The sequence below is a fragment of the Sapajus apella genome, unplaced genomic scaffold (genome assembly GCF_009761245.1).
Source record: "Sapajus apella isolate SASKATOON/1434 unplaced genomic scaffold, GSC_monkey_1.0 scaffold11, whole genome shotgun sequence".
Lineage (NCBI taxonomy): Eukaryota > Metazoa > Chordata > Mammalia > Primates > Cebidae > Sapajus > Sapajus apella.
This window is the reverse complement of record NW_022436951.1, coordinates 9,956,731-9,983,433: the sequence shown is the minus strand read 5'-3', so window position 1 is coordinate 9,983,433 and position 26,703 is coordinate 9,956,731. Positions and strand designations below refer to the sequence as shown.

General features: G+C 36.9%; 1 protein-coding gene across 5 annotated transcripts in view; it reads right to left on the bottom strand.

Moving 5' to 3' along the window:
• The window catches only part of ZFR (zinc finger RNA binding protein), an 88,991-nt gene that overhangs the window by 11,791 nt on the left and 50,497 nt on the right, over positions 1-26,703 (bottom strand). For 3 of the 5 annotated variants that reach the window (XM_032279018.1, XM_032279020.1, XM_032279019.1), the window contains 8 exons: positions 26,492-26,611; positions 24,783-24,928; positions 19,752-19,914; positions 17,941-18,146; positions 17,063-17,213; positions 15,816-15,957; positions 10,341-10,438; positions 9,391-9,486 (listed from right to left, as the gene is read on the bottom strand). In XM_032279018.1, coding sequence (XP_032134909.1) covers positions 9,391-9,486; positions 10,341-10,438; positions 15,816-15,957; positions 17,063-17,213; positions 17,941-18,146; positions 19,752-19,914; positions 24,783-24,928; positions 26,492-26,611 — 1,122 coding nt within the window. The remainder of the gene's footprint in view (positions 1-9,390; positions 9,487-10,340; positions 10,439-15,815; positions 15,958-17,062; positions 17,214-17,940; positions 18,147-19,751; positions 19,915-24,782; positions 24,929-26,491; positions 26,612-26,703) is intronic. The other 2 variants (XR_004269320.1, XR_004269321.1) reach the window with 1 other exon arrangement.

Sequence of the window (26,703 nt, the reverse complement as noted above, 5' to 3'; positions counted from 1 at the left end):
ACATTTCAACATCTGATATTTGGGCAGGAAGAATAATTATACCAGTTTTATCCACCTTTAATGACTCCTTTACATTTGATATAACATTCTTACAAAAAAAAAAAAAAAAGGTCAGGCATGGTTGCTGATGCCTATAATCCCAGCACTTCTGGAGGCCAAGATGGGAGGACCCTTGGGTCCAGGTGTTTGAGACCAGTCTGGGCAACATAGTGAGACCTTACCTCTACAAAAAAATTTAAAAAAATCTAGCCAGGCATGGTAGCATGCACCTATAGTCCCCATGTACTTTGGAGGGTGAGTCAGAAGGATCGCTTAACCTGGAAAAGTAGAGGCTGCAGTGAGTCATGATCATGCCACTGCACTATAGCCCAACTGACAGAGTGAAACCTTATCTCAAAAAAGATAACATTAACCATTTTAAAGTGAATAATTCGGCAGCATTATTACACTATGGAACCACCTTTATCTAGTTCCAAAACATTTCCATTACCCCAAAGTAAACCCTCTTACCCCTATTTCTGTTAGAGATATGCACTCTGTCTCTATGATTATGTGACCTTTTGTGCCTGGCTTCTTGCATTTAGCATACTGTTTTCAACGTTCACCAATATTGTGGCAGATTTTTTTTTTTTGAGATAGGGTCTTGCTGTGTGCCCAGGCTAGCCTTAAACTCCTGGGCTCAAGAGATCCTCTTACCTCAGCCTCTTGAGTACGTGGGACTACAGGCATGGGCCACTGTAACCAGCTCAATAACAGATTTTTTTTTTTTTTTTTTTTGTGAAATACTCCTCATCATAAGATACTGTTTAGAAATAAAATAGTAATAAACATTGTGTGTGTGTGTGTGTGTGTGTGTGTGTGTGTGAGAGAGAGAGAGAGAGAGAGAGAGAAAGAGAGAGAGAGAGAGAGAGAGAGAAAGAGGGAGAGGGAGACATGGTCTTAGCCTGCTGACCAAACTGAAGTGCAGTGGTGAAATCACAGAGAACTGCAGCCTCAAACTCCTCAGCTCAAGTGATCCTCTGAGCTCAGCCTCCTGAGTAGCTGGGACTACAGGTGCGTGCCATCACATCTGGCTAATTTTTATGTTTGTCTTTTGTAGACATAGGGTCTCACTATACAAACAAGGCTGACTTTGAACTCCTGGCCTCAAGTGACCCCTGCCAACCTCGGTCTCCTAAAGTGCTGGGATTACAGGTATGAGCCATTGTCCTAGGCCTATAATAAACATTAAAAAAAAAACTTAACTTCGTGCCTTTTATAGGTTACTGCAGTCATACTATTCTAAAGGTTTAGAGGGCACAGAGCAGTTCTGATGTCTGACCAACATTACAACAGAGCTCTACCTATATTTCATTTCATCACCATGGATTCATGAAAAAAGAACAATGTGTCATGAATTTGAAGGCACAATATCATTTTCAATCCTCATTGCAGTGGTAAAGGAAAGGCCACAAAAGCAGGCATTGTAAGTTACTTAAGGATTTGTTCAAAGTAAGTAATCTGAATGCTAAATAAAATTAACATAATACAGTTCATAAGAATTTCAAATTTTTTTTTAATTTGATAAAGTTACTCCTGTTTATGTCAATAGCACAGACCCAAACTCTCTTCCCTTCAAAACATAATTAAGAAATATATTAGGGCCAGGAATGATGGCTCATGCCTATAATCCAAGCACTTTGGAAGACTATGGCGAGAGGATCACTTGAGCCCAGGAGTTCGTGACCAGCTGAGGCAACATATGAGACCTTATCTCTACTAAAAATAAAGACATTAGTCAGGTGTGGTGGCATACGCCTATAGTCACAGGCACTAGTAAGGTTCAGGCAGGAGGACTGCTTGAGCCCAGGAGTTCAAAGCTGCAGTAAGCCAGGACTGCTCCACTGTACTCCAATTTAGGTGACAGAGCGGGACCTTCGTCTCAAAAACAAAGATAGAATATACACACTACTGCCTTTCAAGCAAAATGTAATAGCTTGACTTAAACAGATAAAAGGCCAGTGACACAGAACATTCCTAAGGAACTGAGTGTTTACCCTGCTTAGGCAAAACTCAAACTTGGCTCTCCAGAGATGGGGGTGGGGTTGGCAGCTGATTCAACAAATCCCAAAAATTTCACCAATAACCTCCAATTTGGAGAAAGGTAAAATGAATCATGTTAGGAAAAATTTTCCTGAAAGGAAAAACTCCATCTGACCATCTTCTAACTCACTAGAGAAAAGAAAATCACTGTAATTTGCTATCCTGAAGACTCTGAAAACCAGGAAAGAAATCAGGAAAGAACAGAAAAATAGTATTATTCACATCAAATTATTTCCAATAATAAAGTATTTGGCTAAAATGCAGATAAAAGAAAAAAAATAAAGGTAAGATCTTCCAAAGGAGTAAGAGGTAGGAAAAAAACTTCAAAGATGGCTGTGGACTCTCAGCATAGAGCCCCAAATTAGCTTCATATACCCAAATGCTCTCTTGGTACAGGAGAAGGTAAGTTGTAGTGAAAGGAAATGGTAAAATAGGTTCAGGAAACAAATGGAGTAAATCCTACAAAGACAAAGGCTCTAGGAGTACTTCTTGGGTTGAAATCTGACACTCAAGTGGTGCCAATAAACTCCATCACATATAGAGTGCCACAGCACATCTGGTAAAGACAAAGGAGAGTGTAGTCTACATTTGCTAACAAGGCTGCAGACAGCTAAATCCTACTCCTTTTCATAAGCAATCCTCCAATCACATCTCACAGGGGAAGGAAAAGAAGTTATCGATAAAGGTGAGAACAGATTTGCATATCTTTGTACTTGTGTGGAACATAGCATGAAAACAAGAGATAATACATTCTATACAGACTCTGGGTGATAGTCACAAATCAATGTGGGTTCATTAATTGTAACAAACATACTACTCTAGCATCAGGGAGGCTGTGTATGTGTGAGTACAGGGGATACGTGGGAACTCTATGGTTGACCCTTGAAAAACCCAAGTTTGAACTGCGCAGATCAACTTATATGGGGGTTATCCTCCATCTCTGCCAATGGAGACGGCAACATCAACATTTCTTCCTCACCCTCAGCCTATTCAATAAGAAGTTGAGGGCAGGGCACAGTGGCTCACACCTATAACCTCAGCACTTTGGGAGGCTGAGGGAGGTGCAGATCACTTGAGGCCAAGAGTTCAAGACCAGCCTGGCCAACACGATGAAAATACTAAAAATACAAAAATTATCCAGACATGGTGATGCATGCTTGTAATCCCAGCTACTTGGGAGGCTGAGGCAGGAAAATTGCTTGAACCCGGGAAGTAGAGGTTGCAGGGCAGTGAGCCAAGATCGTACCATTGCACTCCAGCCTGGGTGAACACAGAGACTCTGTCTCAAAAGAAAAAAAAAAAGGAATAAAATGACTGAAGTACAAAAATTCAGAGGTATGCATTATACCTTGTTGAGAGCACATCTTTTTTTAAATAACCATAGTTTATAAAAACATGTATTAGGCTACAAAAAACCCTTCAAATTCCAAAAATTGCAAATATACATTTCTTGAATCACAATGCCATAAAAACTAGATGTTATTTACAAAAACAAAAGCAACCTTCCTTCAATCTTGGACAGGTATGGTGGCTCACGCCTGTAATCCAAGCACTTTGGGAGGCTGTGGGGGGATCATGAGGTCAGGAGTCCAAGGCCAACCTGGCCAACATGGTGAAACCCTGTCTCTACTAAAAATACAAAAATCAGCCGGGTGTGGTGGCATGCGCCTGTAATCCAAGCTACTCAGGAGGCTGCGGCAGGAGAATAACTTGAACCTGGGAGGCGGAGGCTGCAGTGAGCCGAGATCTCACCAGTGCACTCCAGCCTGGACAACAGAGCAAGACTGTGTCTTGGGGTCAGAGGAAGAATAAAATTCCCTCAAAACTGTTGGCTTAAAAACAGTATGAAAACAAATAATATAGAAAATAAAGAGAAAGCATTACCTATGCAGCCATAATTTGTGTTCATAAACTGCAGCTTTAAAACCTCTATAACTACAGACTAAATGAATGAATCAAGTATCCAACTCAAGAAGTCTGTAAAATGTAACAGAACACCCCAAGGAAAATAAAGATAAATTCATAAGGTAATAAATTATTAATGAGGATTAGAGATGATTTTGAGGAAATGAAAAAACAATAAAACAGATAAACCACTGCTTAAAGAATACAATACTAGGGGCAAATTTTAAATGTCAAAATACTGACATTTTGTTTTTTTTAAAGTACTGAAATAGTAATTTATTTGTTGTTATATGTAAATGATTTCAAAGATCAGCCAGCAGCCTTTTTTCACTTTTGACTTTTTTTCATAATCATTTCCCCTGCTGTGGCCAATGCACCCTCAATTCCTTTGACCTGTGCATTCTCTTCTCAGTTCTTATGGCTCTCCACCCCCTCAGAGGAGAAAGCACTCTGTGAAGTAGATGGGTGACTCTCTCAAAGAAAGCCTGGGTAGGGCCAATCTGCAGTGCTGAAAGCCTGGACTGCCAAGGGTGGCTCAGACACCATGGTCTTGAGAGTCTTTCACCCAAGTATCAAAATGTGGACGTAGTACAACAAAGATAGCTTCAAGGACACTCTGGGTGGGTAGAGGGGACCAAAGTTTAAGAAAGCAGGAAGCAGGATGATGATGTACAATGCTTGTATTCCCATACATTTAAAAAATTTGGGATGCAGGTAGTGGCTCACACCCGTAATCCCAGTACCTTGGGAGGCTGAGGTGGGTGGATCACTCGAGGTCAGGAGTTCTAGATCACCCTGGTTAACATGATGAAACCCTGTGTCTACTAAAAATACAATTAGCTGGGTGTGGTGGCGCATGCCAGTAATCCAAGCTCCTTGGGAGGCTGAGGCAGGAGAATTGCTTGAACCTGGGAGGCGGAGGGTGCAGTGAGCCAAGAAAGCACCACTGTACTCCAGCCTGGGCTACAGAGCTGGACTCCATTTCAAAAATAAATAAATAAATAAACAAATAAAATCTGAAGCTATACAATACCTACAAATTATTGCATTTAAAATCTATTAAGAATCTAATGAATTCCAAACACCTAAATAAATACTGAAACATTCATATTGTAATTTTGCTCCCATCTGGCAAATGCTTTACTGGCTAATCAATGACACAAAGAAGAATTAAAAGCACATGTGCACGCGTGCGTGGACGGACGGGGACACACACACACACACACACACACACACACACACACACACAGGAGAGAGAAAATAAAGATACAAAAACATTAATAAAAAATCCTAAAATAGCATAATTCTATTGAATGGGTTATTTTTTAAGGGAAATATAAATTGCCAAAATTAACCACAAGAGAGACTAATCAGAATAGAAGAAATAGAGAAAACACTATTCCCTTAAAAGGAATTGGGAAGTGATGATGTCACATGTATTTTTATAAACTATCAAGAAACAAAGTTTTGATGCTACTAAAACTGCTTCAGAGTTTAAAGAAAGAAAAGCTTCCAAATTATTTTTAGAGAGTTAGTGATCACTGCTTCTAAATCTGACAAAGAGCACAAAAACAAAATTTAAAAAATTATTTCACGTCACTGAGAAATTCCTCAACAAGCTATCGGCAAACAGAACTTAAGAATTCATTAAAACACTTTTCTCATATGTATGAAGAATCATTCCCAGAATGCAAAGATAGTTCAATATGAAGAACTCTTAACAGGTTGAAGGAGTAAAACTATATATTCATGTTAACAAGACTTAAAAATTGTCTGATAAAAGTTCAACTTTCATTACTGATTCAAAATTTGCTTAGTAAACCGGGAAAAGATTGATAATTCAACATGACAAGTAAATATCTCAAAAGGCTATACCACCATGCTTAATACAGTTTATAGACCAGAAACATTTTCAATACAATCAGGAACATATCATACATGCCAAGCAGTATTTCTTTTATTCCATATTGGTTACTCTAGAATTATCTTTTAATTAAAATAGAAAATAAGAAGTATTGGGAGGCAAAATATCATTTGCAGATATACCGCAAAGAAAACAAAGGGAGATAAGGTCTCGTTCTGTCACTCAGGCTGAACTGCTGTGGCACAATCATGGCTCACTGCAGACTTGACACGGGCTCAATCGATCTTCCTACCTGAGTATCTCCAGTAGCTGGAACTACAGGCGCATGCCATCATGCCTAGCTAATTTTTTTATGTTTTAAGAAAGGATTTCGCCATGTTGCCCAGGCTGGTCTCCAACTCCGGGGCTCAAGAGATCCTCCTGCCTTGGGCCTCTCAAATAATGGGATTACAGGGACGAGCCACCAAACCATGACTGATTGATCTTTGATCTATCAATAGCTTTTTTTTTTGAGACAGAGTCTCACACTGTTGCCCAGGCTGGAGTGCAGTGGTGTGATCTTGGCTCACTGCAACCTCCGCCTCCCAGGTTCAAGCAATTCTCTTTGCCTCGGCCTCCCAAGTAGCTGGGATTACAGGCACCCACTATCATGTCTGGCTAATTTTTTTTTTTTTTTGTATTTTTAGTAGATATAAGATTTCACTATGTTGGTCAGGCTGGTCTTGAACTTCTGACCTCATGATCTGCCTGCCTTGGCCTCCCAAAGTGCTGGGATTACAGCTGTGAGCTACTGCACCCGGTCTAAATTAAGTAATGCACATGTGTAATTTATCCTGGTAAAAATTAAACATTACAGATCTCTACAGTAGTTATCCTTTCCTCCCACTCCTCCGTAATACTAACTACTGTAAATTAGAATATATCCTACCCCAAATTTTGGTATATATTTAAATTCACATATATATATCTATAGAAAATATAATTTGATGGAAAAAAAAGCTCTAAAAGAAAGCAGGTGTGAACTAATCTGTCAGAATACAAAATCTAGAAATGATAAACAATTAATGAATCAAAATTTGTAATGCCGGGCGCAGTGGCTAAGGCCTATAAATTGACAGCACTTTGAGAGGCCAAGGTGGGCAGATCATCTGAGGTTAGCAGTTTAAGACCAACTGGCCAACATGATGAAACCCCATCTCTACTAAAAATACAAGTATTAGCAGGGTGTGGTGGCCCATGCCTGTAATCCCAGCTACTTGGGAAGCTGAGGAAGGAGAACTGCTTGAACCCAGGAGGCAAAGGTTGCAGTGAGCCCAGATCACGCCACTACACTTCAGCCTGGCTGACAAGTGGGACTCTGTCTCAAAAAAAAAAAAAAAAAAAAAAAATCTGTAAAAATGTGTTAACTTTCACATAGCAAAAATCATCACAAAGTTGAAAAGCAGATGAAAACTGAAAAACACAATTTTCTTTTTTGAGACAAAGGTCTCGCTCTGTTCACCAGGCTGGGCTGCAATGGCGCGTTCTCAGCTCACTGAAACTGCTCTGCCACTGGGGTTTCAAGTAATTTTCCTGCCTCAGCTTCCTGAGTAGCTGGGATTACAGGCGCCTGCCACAATACCCGGCTAATTGCTGTATTTTTAGTAGAGACGGGATTTCACTATGTTGGCCAGGCTGGTCTCGAACTCCTGACTTCAAGTGATCGACCCACCTTGTCCTCCCCAAGTGCTGGGATTACAGGTGTGAGCCACTGCACCCCACAATATTTTGCCTGTCATATTGTTAACCATTAAGAAGTATGATAATATCCCAGAACTAATAAGTGCAAAGAATATAATAGGTCTAACAGTTTTTTTGAAATTTTCAATGATCCAACCTTCTGGTGAACATGTTCTTTGACTTTGACATTTCAGCCCTAGCAATTTATTCCACCCTCAAGAGCTTGACAACAATATATACAATAAGGTATAATGAGAATTTAATAGCAAAAGATTATAAACCCAAATGTCTATCAAATGAATATGTTAAATAAAATATGACATGTCCAGAGAAAGAATGCAGTAGATGTGACTGCCTTTTCAAATAATTCTAAGATGCACTTTGTTAAGAAAGTTTTAAAACTGTACAGTTTTAAACTGTAATAGCAAGGTCACACTTGTGTTAAAAAAGAGAATAAAAAGAAATAAGGTAATCTTGGCTATTCACTCTCATTAATTCAGCTCTAGAGTCAATAGGGGTGATAGGTTGTTATATTTTTTAATGAATCCTGGTTTATCTGAATTCTTGCTCTTTAGGGATCAAAGTTTCAAAAAGTAATATATATATAAAGACAGAAACATATGCATACGCATACTTTTTTTTCTCCTAGGAGAAATCAAAGCAGATTGCTAAAATAATATGCCTTTAAGAAGGCTTTTGGTTATTTTGTACCTTTTTGCGTTACTGAATTTCCTATTTTTAAAATTATTTTTGAATAATACATATTTCTGAATTTTTACAGTTCCCAACCACATACATTATTTTTAAAAATGTCCCTGCATAAAGAGATTAACATTTCTTGTGGAGTGTGGTGGCTCAGGCCTGTAATCCCAGCACTTTGGGAGGCCAAGGTAGGTGGATCACCTGAGGTCAGGAGTTTGAGACCACCTTGGCCAACATGGTGAAACCCTGTCCCTACTAAAAATATAAAAAATTACCCAGGCATGGTGGTGGAAACCTATAATCCCAGCTACTCGGGAGGCTGAGGCACGAGAATCACTTGAACCCAGAAGGTGGAGGATGCAGTGAGCCAAGGTCCTGCCATTGCACTTCAGCCTGAGCAATAAGAGCAAAACTCCATCTCAAACAAACAAACAAAATCCCAAAAAAACAAAAAACCGGCCGGGCGCGGTGGCTCAAGCCTGTAATCCCAGCACTGTGGGAGGCCGAGGCGGGTGGATCATGAGGTCAAGAGATCGAGACCATCCTGGTCAACATGGTGAAACCCCGTCTCTACTAAAAATACAAAAAATTAGCTGGGCAGGGTGGCGAGTGCCTGTAATCCCAGCGACTCAGGAGGCTGGGGCAGGAGAATTGCCTGAACCCAGGAGGCGGAGGTTGCGGTGAGCCGACATCGCGCCATTGCACTCCAGCCTGGGTAACAAGAGCGAAACTCCGTCTCAAAAAAAAAAAAAAAAAAAAAAAAAAAAAAAAAAAAAAAAAAAAAAAACAAAAAACAAAAAACCAAAACATTCTTCAGTCTTTATACATTTGTATATGTAAAAGCCAACTAATAAATACTGTGATATTTAAAAAAGAACACTGTGAAAATAGCAAAAAAAGAAAGAAAAATACAAAGAGAAACATCAATTAGAATTCTTTAATTAGTCAATTCTGAGAAAACTAAATATTCTAAAACTCCCCCAGGATTTCTCATCGGAAGAGAAGAATTGTATTTAGTAAATGCAAATAAGGCTGATAATTACATGTAAAAGAAGAGGATAAAAGTTGCAGAAATATTTCCTACACGTTTTTACACCATACAGTTATATACTACTTACCCAGCTTGGAAAATCAGACCAAGTTGGAACTCGCTGACAGAGGTCTCGAAGAATGCGTATGATAATCACACAGGACTGCAGACCATTAGCTCTAGCCTTGAGAGCAACATAAAAATCAATTGAATTAATCTTAGAAATACTGAATATATCCCTTGATGAAAAAAAGTTAAAATACCACTGTTCAATGGAAGCTCAGATAAAAACAAAAACAATCACATTAAAATTGGATTCAATGAGCTGCCATTTACAGCAGTATTTTATGCCAGGGTTAGTATTTAAAAGCTGGTATTTAGGTCAAAGTAAACAGATTATACAAGAATAATATTTCTTGATCCCCTGTGAACCTTGACCTGTGTTCATTTAAAACAGTAAACTTAAAAAAAAAAAAAGTCTGCCTACATTAGAAATAAAAGAAAAAGTAAAGAGCTAAAAAGTTTGTCTAGGGACTGAAAGGTTAAGGAAATCTGTTTGGTTTCCCTTCTGTGCCTTTGCATGGCTGCAAAGTCACTAAACCAAACAGCTGCTTCCTCACCTTTCACTCCCTACACTTATTAACTTAGAGAAAGAGGGGGAAAAAATCTTAAAACTATACACAAAGCTTTAAACACATATTCCATTATTTAAAGCAAAGTTAATCTGCAGCCTTATGGAATATAATATATATACACAAACGTGATGTTCCTAAACAAGTCAACTTTAAATATAGCCACAAAAAATAAAAAATAAAAAAACCCAACTACAAAACACCCCCCAAACCTAAGTTCATTGTCAAATTAATAATAACTGCAATATGCAGATCATTATACCCAGCTTTCTATGTTAACATATTTATTTAATTCAAAATAGTATTGCTTGGGCAATCTTTTGAAATGTTTAAGCACAGTTAAACATGTTGTACTGAACTACTCTCTCATAAGGCTACAAGAAAAAAGTAAAATGATGTTCCGAACCTGGAACCACTTAGCGTGGCGTAGAGCAGCCAGAGCGTCAAGGCATTTTTGCCTGTCCAAGACGTCCGGTGGGTCTTTCACCATACCCGAGGTTACATCTAAAATGGATTGAATTGGCAAAATGCAGTGAGGAATGGGTGTTTGACCAGGTGAGCAAGACACTTCCTTAAGGTAGCATCAGTGTCACATGAGCCATTTGAAAGCTTGTCAGCACTTTAATATACCCAAGGAGTTATTTTCAACAAATTTACATAAAATCCAATATGAGGAACAAAAGGAAGATTAACTTAAACTCTTAATTTAGTAATATAATAAACAATTTCTGGAAATATAAACCCTACCCACCAAAACGAAATCTGAGGGAAGATTACTGGACACAGTGCACTAGCACAAAGATGACAAGACGAGGGAACACAAAAATCCACCTTAATAAATGAGAATGTACAATAAACTACTGAGTTTGTTCAGTACTCTAAATGGTCATAAGTTATTCTAGAGCTAATATAACAAAGAACTGATGAAAAATATGGAATTTTCAATATAGTTATAATCACAGAAAAAAAATGAAGAACCCAAAACAGGCACTTTTTTTTTGAGATGGAGTCTTGCTCTGTCACCCAGGCTGGATGGAGTACAATGGTGCAATCTTGGCTCACTGCAACCTCCGTCTCCTGGGTTCAAATGATTCTCCTGTCTCAGCCTCCCAAGTAGCTGGGATTACAGGCATCCACCACCATGCCCAGCGAATTTTTTTGTATTTTTAGTAGAGATGAGGTTTCACCATGTTGGCCAGGCTGGTTTCGAACTCCTGACCTCAAGTGATCTGCCCACCTCGGCCTCCCAAAGTGCTAGGATTACAGGCATGAGCCACCGTGCCCGGCCCAACTAGGAGTTTAACATTTTCTCTTCCACATGAAAATTTTAGCTATAAGGGAGTATGAAGTGCCCTTTAAAATTTAAAGTTCCCATAAAATATTTCAAAAAATGATTGAAGAGAAACAATAGGCAAACAGAACAAGGAACAGGAACTACCATGGTTAAACAGAATTAAGAGTGGAAAAGATGCAACAAGCAGCATCCTGTGATGATAGATGCGTAGGGTCTTTAAGTTGATTAAAACATAAATAAGCTACACAAAACTTGAGAAGAAAATATGAAACTAAGCTAGGACAAGAAGTTAACTTTACATTAATAAAAGTCATTCATAAAAGTAGACAAGGGCTATCTTTATATCTATCTAAAAATATCTGTAAAATGTATATATTAATAGCAAATCTGCTAATGAAGCCATTAAACAAACGGCAATTATTCCAATCTAATTCATAGCTCTCAGTGATTTTAATAGTATGAATATTTTCTCAAAATAGAAAAATTATATTATCTATTGAATATAACAGTCCTTTGGCTAAAGAGTACCAAAATTATGGGGCACTTAGAATACAGTTTAATAATTGAGTATATCAAATGAATATGATTGACAAAAGAAAAAATACATGATAAAAGAAAAAGTTATCTTAAAAGTACTAGTTGCAATTCCGGTCAAATTATTCATGTCTCATTATAAGCATTCAGATATCTTAAAAGATAACTTGTTCTTATTTGAGTAGACGACATATAAAAAACATATTTTGAGACTGATAGAGAATTCCATTCTCTGTCTAGGGTTTCTTTTTCTTAGTGTTTACTCCTCAAGTAATCTGAGAGATACAGATTTTTCAGAAGATATATTTAGAGGGAAGACTTACAGATAATCAAGGAAAACTATGTGGCATTTTGAGGATAAACACTACAAGAGGAATTTGGTGCTAAAAAGAAGCCATCAATATAAAAATACTAGTAATCTCAAAACTTATAAGACCAACTATTGAATCTATAAGAAACTTGAACATAAGAAACTATTCTGTTAGGAATAGCTAAGGAAAAGGGACACACAACAAAGCATAGCTAACCTATGAAGTTTAAAAAAAGAAAAAAAAGGCCAGGTGTGGTGGCTCACGCCTATAATCCCAGCACTTTGGGAGGCTAAGGCAGGTGGATAAACTGAGGTCAGGAGTTGGAGACCAGACTGGCCAACATGGTGAAACTCATCTCTCCTCAAAACTACAAAAATTAGCTGAGTATGATGGCACGTGCCTGTGGCCCTAGCTACTCAGCAACTTGGGACGCTGAGGCATGAGAATTGCTTGAACCTGGGAGGTGCAGGTTGTAGTGAGCCAAGATTGTGCTGCTGTACTCCAGCCTGAGTGACAGAGCGACTGTCTTAAAAACAAAACAAAACAAAACAAAGCAAAACAAAACAAAACTCCTCACACATACAGACACACGAAAAAAGAAAAAAGCTGACTTCCCCAAAGTAGTATTATAACATGCTAAAGAACCTCTAAGTCTCTTATTTACTCACATTTGCTAAAGCTGGAATGCAAACAGATGACAATGTGCATTCTCTATCTAAAATGTTTCTAAATTTCTAATGTTAATTTGTAATTTTATCATTTCCTCCAATATGCAAGAACATTTTGTTTTGCATGTAACCATTCATAACTTCTGAACTTTTAATCTGTGATATAAATTCAAAAATGCCAAGACACCTATTGCAATTTTTTTTTCTTTGAGACGAAATTTCACTCTTGTCGCCCAGGCCGGAGTGCAATGGCATGATCTCAGCTCACTGCAGCCTCCACCTCCTGGGTTTAAGCAATTCTCCTGCCTCAGCCTCCCAAATAGCTGGGATTACAGGTGTCCGCCACCATGCCCAGCTAATATCTATTGCAACTTAAAAACAAATTACGGCTGTAAGTAGAAATTTTTTATTTAGTGTGGATTTTTGTACCCATTTTCTGTTTCAAGTAGATTAACCCCTTAGATATATCCTGCTAAAATCATACTTGTTGCCTAACACCCAGTTAACAAAGCAAAACAAAAACCAGTTAATTTATAAAAACAAAATGCAAATTCTTATTCTACATGAATGTATTTCATAGATTTTAAGGGGTTAATCACCAATTAGAAGACATGCTGTGTCCACACTATTTTATGATTAAACGTTAATGGAAATATATTAATTCAAATTAACATGATCATGTAAAATATATAACCCACTCAACCATTTAAAAACTAGTGTGAACACTGCTCAATTCTAGAAGAGACGAAGACAAAACAAACAAAACAGCCACACAAAGGACAGTAACTGCCAGGCTCTGCATCCAAAATCCCTCCTTGATCAAATGGCAGATGTGACACTGAGCTTTTGAAAACCTTGGTCAAAAATCCTTCCGATGTCTTGGCAGCAACCCCTGACAGGATCAATCCCCTCTGCTAGAAGGCTTTGGACCGGGCCTGATAAGCTACAGGTGGAAAAAAACACACACAATACTTGACTTGCTGCAGAAAAGACTCTGTAGCAAGGGTTAGAGCATTCTGAACATTTCAAGCTTAAAGTCAATTAAATGTTTACTTAATGTTTAACTGTCAAACACAGTACCATAAAACAGATCTGTCATGTGTTTAACAGTTATTTGGACAATTTAATCATTTCCTTTATTAAATAATTTTTGGTATTAAAAAGGACCAGTATGCATTAAAGAGGCTACCACACTATGCGCAAGTAGTAACTCTCATGATTCATAATTGTTCTTCCGGCAAAGCCTTCCTTAACCCCTGTACTAACTCCCCAAAGCAAGCTATAGGCTTTAAATGATTTTAAGACACAGAGCATTGGGAGCTGCAGTGAGAGAGAATACATACCGTTATTCTGCAGCAAGAAAGAAGCAATCTTCATAATGAAGCTAAAGACATGGTTTACTGCAGTTATCTGCAGCAAGGAACACTACTAATGTTTCTACGCTTTGGCACATCCAACTTTTCAGCTCAGTGTCTTGAAGCAGAATCTTTCCATTTTGGACTGACCATTTTCCTCACCAAAATATTTATGAAATTCAGAACAATAATTCTAACTCAAGTCTGGGTCAGACAAAAATATAATTTTGTTTCCTTTAGAATGAATAGGTTATCAAATAATTTACTGCAAATATACTATTAACTTCAGACTTTTACAAGATAAAATAGCTTGATACTGTATAAATTTAATTAAGTCTAAATATAACTGAACAAAATGTATTCTGAAATAGTTAAATGGTTATAATTTTACACTAAATATAGCAACATTTACTTATAATATATATTAGTAGTTTTTCAAATCCCATATGTTGTATATGACCTGACCAGATCGACTCAGGAACTGTTTCTCCAGCAAAACCATGGCTAGACCTTTAGTAGAAATTCATGTTCACATAAGAAAATCCTTAACACAAAACTCATTTAAGATGCAAAGCTTAAAATATAAATATCATCTGAATATGGTGTACATGCAAAGTATGTAAAATTAGACATATCTCCCAATGACATTTTTGGCAAAATGTTCTTTTCCTGGGTTGTTAAAAGCCCAGTATCTTAAAAAAATTGCTGTTATAAGAAAACAAATTTAAAGAAACAGTAATTGAGAGACTACTGATGCTATTTTATACAAATGAATTTTAAGTAGGTAGTACCCTCTTCCTCAACCTGTATCACAAAGAAATATTAGTGTAGACTGTTACTCCATACTCAACAAGTTAAGATGTACAAAAACATGAAAGGAAACAAAGCAAGTTTTATCTGACCCATAAAACAACAGAACCAACATACTGCAGACACTGTTCATGCTTTTCAGCTTAAAAGCTTTTGAAGCTTTGAAAATGTTACAGAATAGTCCCTAAAGCAACATTGCTGGCACCGGCAGGATTTCATATTCTATAGATGTAAATTAAGTTTAAAAACCTTGAATTGTGTGGTGACTCACTACCTGTATTTACACAGTTTATTTTTCAGTATCACTAGTATGATAGTAGGGTCAAATGCCCAAATCCTCCTGCATTAGGATGTTCTGCATTTATGAAAGCGCTCCAAGCCAAAGAGCAACCTCAGAGAACTAGAAATATTTACCACAGGACAAGCCAAATTGATTATTACATATATAAAAATGCCTCTCAGAAATATAAGTGTTATGAATATGTAGCCAATTTTGTTTGTGAAATACTCTTGTCTTTTTGTAAGACAAGGCAAGTGCAAAAACCTCTTAATGCAAATTAAATCCCCCTAGTCACAAGCAACACTTTTAAACCATTTTTTCATGCATTGACTATGTCAGTAAAAATAATTTTGAAGTTTTTTTTCCAGAAATCTGAGGTTAGCAAGAAAAGAAAGAAATCAAGACAATCAATCATACCATAAGTGTTTTATATAAAAATACATCACTAAAAAAGAGCATTTACTCTCTGGGAAATTATCTTAGGCAAAACCAGTTACTAAATAAGTCAGATCTATCAAATTCACATGTAATGCCAGCATGTTGCCTTCTAGGGCTTAATGCCATCTTAAAGAGTAGGTAAATGAAAAAAAAAAGTTGATAGAACGTAGAATGTTTAATGGCTTTCCAACCTCCTTCCCTCATGTTCTCTTCTCGAATAATTGGAGATGTCAGGGTGATAGTGACTTGCATTTTGGGTTCCACACATGAATTCAAAATTATCGCCGCTTCAGATACAGCACATTTTATGTCATACTTCTCAGGGCTTATAACCTGTGTAATGAAGATTTTAAGAAACAAATTGGATTGGATCTGTTGTATTAACAAACAAAAGCAGTTTCATTATAGCTCTTTCACTCTCTCCCTACCATAAACATTCTATATGAGGACCAGATTATACACTGCTCCTTCTAAAAAGCCCTGCCATACATGCTAGTACCAATTCTGCTGCCACCTGATAATTTAAAAAAAGACTCATCTACAGTAAAAAATGTCCCATCTGGAATAATGGTAATATAAAACAAGCAACAGTAAGTGCCACAGTTGTCAGAGTTTTAAGTGTAATAGTGTGCTTCACTGTCCCTTTTCTCCTCAGTTGCTCTGCCATAGTAAGGTACTGTTCTGATTTACTACTGTAGAATACACATTATCAATGAAATCCTATTCCCTGAATTTAAAATATTTCATTAAATTGCAAGTTTTGTACTCTCAACTATTAAAGGAATCACTATTTTAAATCTCAATCATTCTGACAAGCTAATATACAAAATTTTTGTAAATAAATTGAAGCTTAAAAAAAAGTTTGTTTCTGTAGGACCCAAAGAAAATATTCTACTAGTTTTGAATTGTCATGCTTTGTTGGATGGAGATGAAGAAAGTATTTCCTACCATTATAAACATGTAGAAAACTGAAAATATTCAAAATAAAACTGGGGAAATTCAAACCAGAAAGCCTATTTAGTTACTATATTTTATTAAAAGCATTCAACTAAATAGGAAAGAGGTTCATGAACTAAAAAAAATTAAGCTTGCTACACATGGGATTTTTTTTTAAAAAATAACTTTGTCCTGAACAACTGCCTTCTTATAATTCAAGTCTTGGAAGAACAAGAAAAGGAAGGTATGTAGATGCTGCAATTTTAAATTTTTAAATAAATCAGCAAGATGGCTTCATGTCAAATACAATCACTATAAAACCTAAAAAAGATGAGGTAGAAAACAGTTTCATCAGTTTACACAATCAAGCAAAAAAACTCAATACAGAAAGTCAAGCCAAAATTTTAAAGGCTGGCTTACGTTTAAACTGAAGCACAGTCAGTCCTGCCAAAAACTTCTGAACCAGACAAGGGGTAAAAATTAACATTTCCATAATACTCACAGCAAGCTGTTTGGGTAGGTTTTCTGCAATACGGCTTAATAATGTCTTTGAAGGTTTCTCTGAGCACAGCAAAACAAGGTTGACATTTCTATCTCCTCGGAGAAGTAATCCTTTTGCCAATACTCCCACTCGCAAAACTCCTTTCAAAGCTCTGCAGTAAAATAAAATTATATTTCTCTGCTCAACCAGAAGCATGATATTCTCTAAATATACAATAGTAAGTGAAGTAACTTTCATATCATTAAAATTTCCATCAACTGCAGGAGAAAAACATGGATGTTTTTAGAACTACATGTAAGCAATATGAATAAAAAAATCAGAAAAGAGCTAAGTTCTTTATAGGGAGACAAGTGAAAACCAATGGACACTAACACTTGCGTTTCTTATTCAGAATAAGGAGAGTCATGTTTAACATAATACAAAAGTATTTCCAAATGGTAAAAGGAAAATAAAAAGTTACAGATAATAATGCAATCTTGAAAGATATTGCTAAAGCTTAGGTTTCATCATGCTTTATAGTCAATGCTTTAAGGAAATAGTTATTAAAACAAAGACTGAATGTGGGGCAGAAGCAACAAATAAATAACAGAAAAAGAGCAGCTGAATACAACTGGAAAACTATAATGGCTGCTTTGAAATAGACTCAAAATGGTTTATATAAACTTAAAATGAGTACAGTTACAAGGTTAGAGACTACAAGTGTCCATGAAACTGTGTATGTCCATTTTTGCAAGAAGCAGCTGAATACATGAAGTATCTAACACAGGCATGGTTAAAACACATAGAACTCACACCAGAGTTATAAGCTATATTTCAAATGTAAGAAGTCAACATAAGAAAAACCAAATTACACATGGTAAATAACTTTCAAAACACACCTGTCTTTACCTCCCTCTTTCTTATCATCTCCCTCTTTGTTCTTGTTCTTCTCATGTTCAGACAAACTGTCTGAAACCAGTTTTAAAGCACGTTCAGTAATAGAAACAATTTTCTGAACTGCCTGTAACTCCTCTTCAGTTGGATAAATTGTGGCATGTTTTGTCATTACATAACGGTCATCAGATGAGTCAGGACGACGTAAGGGCTAAAGAGAAAAAAAAGTTACTCAATTTAAAAAAAGTTTCCTGAGAAAAAGCAAACGATTATTTTTCAACTATACGTATCTGTTGTATCTTTTCAATAAGAAAGGCTTTAACTTCTTTTTTCCATTACAGTAAAAACAAAAAATGCAACTATGGAAAGTTATATCATCAAGACTATATATGTATGTATGTATGCATACATACATGTATACACACTTTGCCTCAAAACAAGTAAAATTATAATACATATAAACCTAAAGCTTTGAAAATGCTCTTTACTCAACTTTAAAAACCAGTGATTCTGAAACTTTCTCTGCTTTCAGTAATTCAAGTCTTACAACTGCCAAGCCTCTGAGCAAAGATAAATGAGAGAATAGGTTAAAGAAAAGAAGTCTACTTTTTCCCTGTAACTACTGTGTAGAGAAACAAATCTTGTTTTTGGTAGTCTGAACTTACACGAGATGTCCCTTTTACCCTGCTTCTGTACAACATAAGCTCTCAAGATATAGATTTTTCCTATAATCTTAATAACACATCAGCTCTGGTACTTATCTTGAGCCATTAATCTACCCCTTATCTTTCACTCAGTTTAGAAGAAGTAGGTTTTAGATGGTCAGAACTGGAAGAAGGAAAAAAGATTCTAAGCCACTGGTAATGGGAACATGAGAATAAATTTCTATTAATAAAAAAAACTTTTTAAAATAGACACTGGGTTTCACCATATCGCCCAGGCTATTCTTGAACTTCTGGCAACAAGCCATCTTTTCATTTTGGTCTTCCCAAAGTACTGGGATTATAGGCATGAGCCACTACACCCAGGCCAGTAAGAATAAATCTAAAGACAAAGGAGTTGCCTTCAACATCATTTGTTCCTGACAGGCATAGTGGCTCATGCCTGTGTCCCAGGTACTTGGGAAGCTGAGGCTGCAGTGAGATATGATCATGCCATTGTGCTACAGAGCAAAAATAAGAAAAGAAACAAGAAAAAAAATTAGTTGTTCCTGCTAATGTAAGGAAAACCAAAGGCAAGAGTCACACGTGAAAGAACAGTTGGCATAAAAAGCTCTGCTCCCATTTAGCATATATTGAAAATAAAGAGATTCCCAGAAGCTCTATGAGGTCCTTATATAAAAGACACAGGAGACATACTCCCTTCCTGTAAAAAAAAAATGGAGGAAAGATTCTAAATCAGATGACAAACTTTTATAAAGCTGGGTGCAGTGGCTCATGCCTGTAATCCCAGAATTTTGGAAGGCCTAGGTGGGCACATTACCTGAGATCAGGAGTTCAAAGCCAGCCTGGCCAACATGGTGAAACTCCATCTCTACTAAAAATACAAAAATCAGCCAGGCGTGGTGGTGAGCACCTGTAATCTCAGTTACTTGGGAGGTTGAGGCAGAACTGCTTGAACCTGAGAAGCACAGGTTGCAGTGAGCCAAGATCATACCACTGCACTCCAGCCTGGGTGACAGAGCAAGGGTCTGTCTCAAAAAAACCCTTCTTTCAAGGTTGTAAGATTAAAGTCTAAAAATTAGCCCCTCTAAAATTATTTTCTTCTAATGCTGAACCAAACTTTCACCCCTTATATCACCAATGTGGACACTCACTGCAGGCCCCTGAGGCTGAGGAGGCATGCCTGGTCGAACTCCCAGAAGGCCTAAAGGGCCTGGAGGACCATGAGGATAACCTCCATCTGGCATTCGGCGGCGATCATCCCAATGATGCTGTTCTTCCTCCATTCTTCTCCAGTACATGTCCTCTTCATAACGTCTGAAACATAATAACATTATAAGCATATGAGAAAAAATACAGCCCAAGAACTTACATCAATAGTGACATAAAAAGCAATAAAAAACCCCATCCAAATCAGCCTAGCTAAAATTTCTTCCCAAATGCATCTGAGTTTCCTTGTTTGCTTTCATTGTGAAGTAAATGAAAGAGAAAAAAGAGCGTGAGAGAATAAGAAAAGCAAAAGAAAATTTCAGCCTGAGGAAAAAGTAAAAAGAACAGGTATCAGAAACCTCAGAGTTTCTTATAACCTCTCTCTTGCTTTAAGTATGAATGGGAAACCCAATGCCACCTAAAGGAGGCAGACCAATACTGTGAGTAAAAGACTAAAGTGCACATAGGACATATGAGAATTTTCTTCATGTCTTCAAAGAAACATGCTCTTCCCTATTTCTACTATGAAGAAAAACAACAGTGCAAGACAGTGATAAATGACAAGTCATAGTTTCACTGTTGGGGACATATTAAGCGTGCTGGGGATTATGGTAAAGTAGAAAGAACATGTCCTGGCTAGAGATAACAGCTGCTGCAACTCAGCTCCTATTAATTGTTGCCATAAAGGAATACAACAGTCACCACCATCCTTATTGTGGTGGTTTCAGTTACGGTCAACAATGGTACATAAATATTGAAAAGAACGTTCTAGAAAGACTTCATAGGTTTTAAATCTTGTGACATTTTGAGTAGTGTGATAAAATCTTGCACTGTCCAGTTCCATCCCACCTGTGAATCATCCCTTTGTCCAGCGTATACACACAGTATACATTCTACTTGCCCATTAGTAGCTGTCACTGTTATCAGATGGGAAACATATAGTATATATAGGGTTTGGTACAACCTGAGATTTCAGGTATCCCAAGGTTTTGGAACGTAACCCCATTGGATAAGGGGGAGAACTACTGTACAGGCTGTATTGCTGAGGTCATCAGCATTTTTTGTGAAACTTCATTGTTGCTGGTTCAGATTACAAAATACTATGCATACCAAATATAACACCTGAGTTCACCTCTGAGCTGAACTCAGAATGTGGGCAGCTAGTGTACAGCCTCTGCTTTACTGGCCAACATTTGCAGAATCTATTCTTTCTTCTTCTTTTTTTTTAACCATCTCCTCCCCCCGTCCTTCTAGTTCTTTCCTCACTTTCAGCTTTAAATCAGGATACCAATAATTCCTAAGTGAAACCATGTGTCTACAGAAAATTTTCTTAACCATAGGTTTTACTAATCTGTTTAAAACAAAATATAAGAAAGAAGCGTGCTTCTTGACTGCCATTACAGAAACTACCAGTTTCCTCAGGTTGGGAATAAGCAGTGCTTTTTTTGTTTTTCTTAAATTGGCAGAGACCCACTCCGTCACCCAGGTTGGAGCACAATGGTGTGATCACCGCTCTCTGCAGCCTTGACCTCCTGCAATCAGGTGATCCTCCCACCTCAGCCTTGCAAGCAGATGGGAATATAGGCGTGCACCACCATGCCTGGGTAATTTTCATATTTTTTGCAGAGATGGCGTCTTGCCATGTTGCCTAGGCTGGTCTTAAACTCCTGGGCTCAAGTGATCCGCCTGTGCTGGCCTCCCAAAGTGCTGGCCCCTGAAGCTGAGGAGGCATGCCTGGTTGAACTCCCAGAAGGCCTAAAGGGCCTGGAGTGAGCCACTGTGCCCAGCCAGCAGTGCTTTTTAGGATCAATCAACTGAGGACTCATGGAAATCATTCTTCTTTCTATGCTATTTAGGCTTTGAGAAAAAAAATAAAAACAGCTTCAAGGTTCTGGAAAATCCTGTTCATTCCAGTTTCTAATAGTTTACTGTGGTTGCTAATGATGTTTAAGTTAAATGAGGATAGTGGCCCTTATCCATTGCCAATTTGTGCTCAGTACCTAATACAGTGCCTGGCACAATGTAGATGCTTAATAAATAGTTGATATTATCAGTGAAAGAGGAAATCACTCTATAGCTACAGAGGAGAATTTTCAATATGTTACAAAGGCAGAAACTTCATAAAGGACAAAACTGATAGATACATAAAAATTAAAACAGACAAATAATAGTAAAAACTATTTAAAGGTAACCCATAAAAAAGGATTAACAACAATATAAGAAATGTCTGTACAAATCAACAGGAAAGAAAAACCAAGCAATTTATCACAAAAGAAGTATAAATAGCCAAGCATGAAAACAATTCAAACTGAAACAAAAATGGCTATCATATTTAATTGGCAGAGATTTTATTAAACTATAGCAGGGTTTCTCAGGTTGTGATCCAGGGACCTCAGGTGGTCCCTGAGGCCATTTCAGGAGATCCATGGGGTCAAAATTATTCTCCTAATACAGTTGGTTGTGGTGGCTCACACATGTAATTCCAGCACTTTGGGAGGCCAAGGCAGGCGGGTCACTTGAAGTCAGGAGTTTGAGACCAGCCTATTCAACATGGTGAAATCCCATCCCTACTAAAAATGCAAAAATTAGCCTGGCGTGATAGCAGGTGCCTATAATTCCAACTCCTTGGGAGGCTGAGGCAAGAGAATTGCTTGAATACAGGAGGTGGGGGGTATAGTGAGCTGAGATTGTGCCACTGCACTCCAGCCTGGACAACAGAGCATGACTTTGTTTAAAAAAAAAAATTATTTTCATAATAATACTAAGACACTTATTTGGTTTTTCATTCTCATTCTAAATGTACAGTGGAATTATCAGAGGCAACATGTGGTATTTACCACATATGAAGACAAAAGCAAACATGAGAATCTTGCTGCCTTCTCTAAAACCAGATATCAAAGAGATATATAAAAATGTAAAACAGCTTAACTCTTCCTACTATTCTGTGGAAGAAATATAGTTATTAATTTTTTTAATCATATTTTATTTACTAACTATATTTTGTGTAATATTTTAACAAATATACATTTAACCATATTTCAAAAATTAAAATGTCATTTTAAAATGAATTAATAAATATTTAAATTTCTTAGTTATATATATATATATATATTGAAACACAGTGTTGCTCTTGCTGCCCAGGCTGGAGTGCAATGGCACAATCTCAGCTCACCACAACCTCCGCCTCCCGGGTTCAAGTGATTCTCCTGCCTCAGCCTCCTGAGTAGCTGGGATTACAGGCATATACCACCATGCCTGGCTTATTTTGTATTTTTAGTAGAACCAGGGTTTCTCCATGTTGGTCAGGCTGGTCTCAAACTCCCAATCTCAGGTGATCCGCCCACCTTGGCCTCCCAAAGTGTTGGAATTACAGATGTGAGCCACCGTGCTCAGCCAGTTTTAATTTTTAATACAGTAAGTCTTGACAGATACAACCCACATAAATAAAAGCTCTTTGGAGTTCTTGATAATTGAGTATAAAGGATCCTGAGACCAAAAAGTTTGAGAACCACTGAGTTATTATCCAGTACAGGCAGACATGTGAATATCCTTCAAACATTTCCATTTCCAGTATTCTATTATTGGCAACTAACAACAATGCATGTAGTAATATTGCTTCAATAGGTTCACATACTTGGTGAAAGAAAAAAAAAAAACCTGTCTCAAGGTGGGTCAATATATTGATAATTATAACAAATACTGGAAACTACCTAAATATCTAAACAATATCTAAACAACAAGGATTAGCTATAAAGAAAATATTACATCTGCACAAAAAATACTATGTCCTCACAAAAACTAAAATAATCCAAATTTAATTTTAAAAGCTGAAGATATGTAAATGAAAAAAGTGGATTATGACACACGTGTAGAGTATGTTTCTGGTAAAACTCTATTTTAAAAGCTGTACAAAAATATTCACAGTGGCAATATCTGTAATGGCCAAAATGTGGAAACAAGTCACATGTCCATCAACTAATGAATGAATAAACAAAATGTGGTGCATAAGGACGTGTTATTCAGTATCAGTCATAAAAGAAAATGGAATACTGATACATACTACAATCTGATGAATCATGAAAACATTATGCTAAGTGGACGATGCCAGACATAAAAGACCATATACTGTATTACGTTAATGCAAAAGTCATCGTGGTTTGTGCCAAATGAATTTAATTCAAATCGCCATTTGGCACAAACCGTGATTCCTTTTGCATCAATCTAATATGATTCCATATATATGATATCTCCAGAAAAGGCAAATCTATAGAGACGGAAAGTAGGTTAGAGGTTGTCTAGGGCTGGGGCAAGTATGGGGGACACATGGGGAGTTATTGTTAATGGGTTCATGATTTCTTTTGAGGGTGACAAACTGCCTAAATGGATTGTGGCTATAGTTGCACAGCTCTGTCACTGTATAGTTTAGAAGACATATTTCAATAAAACTTAACATTTATTTTATAACTTTATATATAGTATATATTTATATATAAACACAAATGTAAATAAATATATAAACAGATCTTTGAAAAATGCTTTCTCAAAAAAAAAAAAAGACAAAAGAAAAATATGTTTTCTCAGTTCTCCTTCCCAGTAGCTCCTAAAGTTTCTTAATGGACATTATTAATATGTAGAATCTGTGAAATCTTATATTTCTATCAGGTAACAGATGTCTTATTTTGCTTGTTTGAAACCGATGCACTTATTTATAACATGAAACTATTTCTTCATATGTTTAATATATACAAGATACCACTTAAACATATAACTCCTAATACCAAGATAATGGTCAAATATTAGTATAGTCAGTAACAATTTTAATGCATGTCTTTCCTAGACCTAGGATCTTCCTCAATTGTGAAAGCTCAAAGTAAATAAACCTGGATTGCTTTGAATAGGAGTCACATGCCCAGAATGCCTAAGATTTTAAGGCAGGCCGAACCACTTACTATGCTACTAAAAGTTAAAGATATTACCTCATTTCCATTCTCCAACGTTCCTCTTCTTCTCGCCTTCGCCAGTATTCCTCCTTCTGCATTTGCTTTCTCATTTTCTCTTCTTGAATCTTTCTTGCTCGAATACTAGGTTTTACTTCTACTTGCAAATCTGGATTTACTTTTTTCTATTAATATAAATAAGACATTAAAAAAATAGCAACCCAAAAACAATCTACATTATTAATCATATAATTCCACGTACTCTTTAATCACGGAGGCTTTTAGTTGCAAGTTTCCCACTAGAGAGTAAAATCAACATAATTAAAGTGAATCAGAGAAAAGATTCAGAATACATTAACAAAAAACATGTAAAAAGTATGTAACTTAGTGCTGACCAATAGAAAGTCATGAAATCCTTACGGAGACTCATCGATATTTAATTTTACATTTGACCCTTGAACAACAGGGGTTTGACGTGTGTGAGTACACTTGCACCTATGCTGCTGAGTTTCTTCTGCCTCTGCCATCCCTGAGAGAGTAAGACCAACCCCTCCTCTTCTTCCTCAGCCTACTCAACCTGAAGATAATGAGGATGAATACCTTTATATGATGACCCACCACTTCCATTTAATGAATAGTACATATATTTTCTCACTGTATGATTTTCTTAATAACATTTTTCTCTAGGTTACTTTATTCTAAAAATACAGTATATATGAGATACACATAACATACCAAGTATGTGTTCACATAAAAATACTGTGTTATCAGTAAGGCTTCTGATCAACAGTGGGCTTTTAGAATAGGGAGTCAAAAGTTATAAGCCTGTAATCCCAGCACTTTGGGAGGCTGAGGCAGGTGGATCACTTGAGGCCAGGAGTCTGAGACTAGCCTGGCCAACATGGTGAAACCTCATCTCTAAAAAAAATACAAAGGTTAGCCAGGCATGGTGGCATGTGCCTGTAGTCCCAGCTACTTGGGAGGCTGAGGTAGGAGGATCATTGGAGCCTGGGAGGTGGCAGTGAGCCACGTTCTTGTCATTGTACTCCAGCCTGGGCAACAGAGCGAGGCCGTCTCAAAAACAAAAGGTTACAGGCAAATTTTTGACTGTGTGAGGGGTGCCTGACATCCATGATGTTCAAGGGTCAACTGTAATTGTTTATAAACAGATGGCTCCGGGGTTAAAAAGTTTCTTTTCATATTTAAGCACTACCCTTTTACACTGCTTTAATTTTCACCTTCTCTGTTTTTAAAACAGAAAACATGCATCTGGTACATTAATCAAGTCTAGTTAAAAGCTTCAAATGCAATATCTGATTTATCTTAACATTTGAAGTGAAGTGTATTCAATGAAGAGTTCCTAAGGTAAGATAAGTGAAGGGATTTTCCAACACATCAACTCATCTCAAAGTTCATTTTGGTGGAATTCTACCAAGATAAACAAGGTGAATAAAGAGTTGACACTTTTTTCAAACATTTTATGTGAAGTAATTATCTTTATATGATTGCTTGATCCAGGCAATTCTTCAGTTTTTGCCACAGTTACTATAACTGATGAGAATGTTATTCTTATTTAAGTACAAAAATGATAAAAACCAAACATCCGAGTCTATCAACATGACATGCTAATCTTAGAATGGGACATCATGGTCTTGGCAAGTTGTGTTTAGATGCTTTGTTTTGCACATAGAATGCTCTGGTGTTTTGTTTTGTTTCTTAAATAAGGTAACAGCTGAAATTTTACTCACTTTATATTGAAGTCTGTGTCTTCGCCCTTTTAAGTGCATCTCCTTAGCATTGGGATCATTAAAGCTGCACTCGCATAATTTACAATGGAAGCGAATTACTTTTCCTTCATCGTTTCGTACCTTGATGTGGAAAAAAAATTCAACAATTGTAACAGGAATGTTATAGTTGAAGATGATATCATTAATTAAACCCCCAAATATTATATATATTG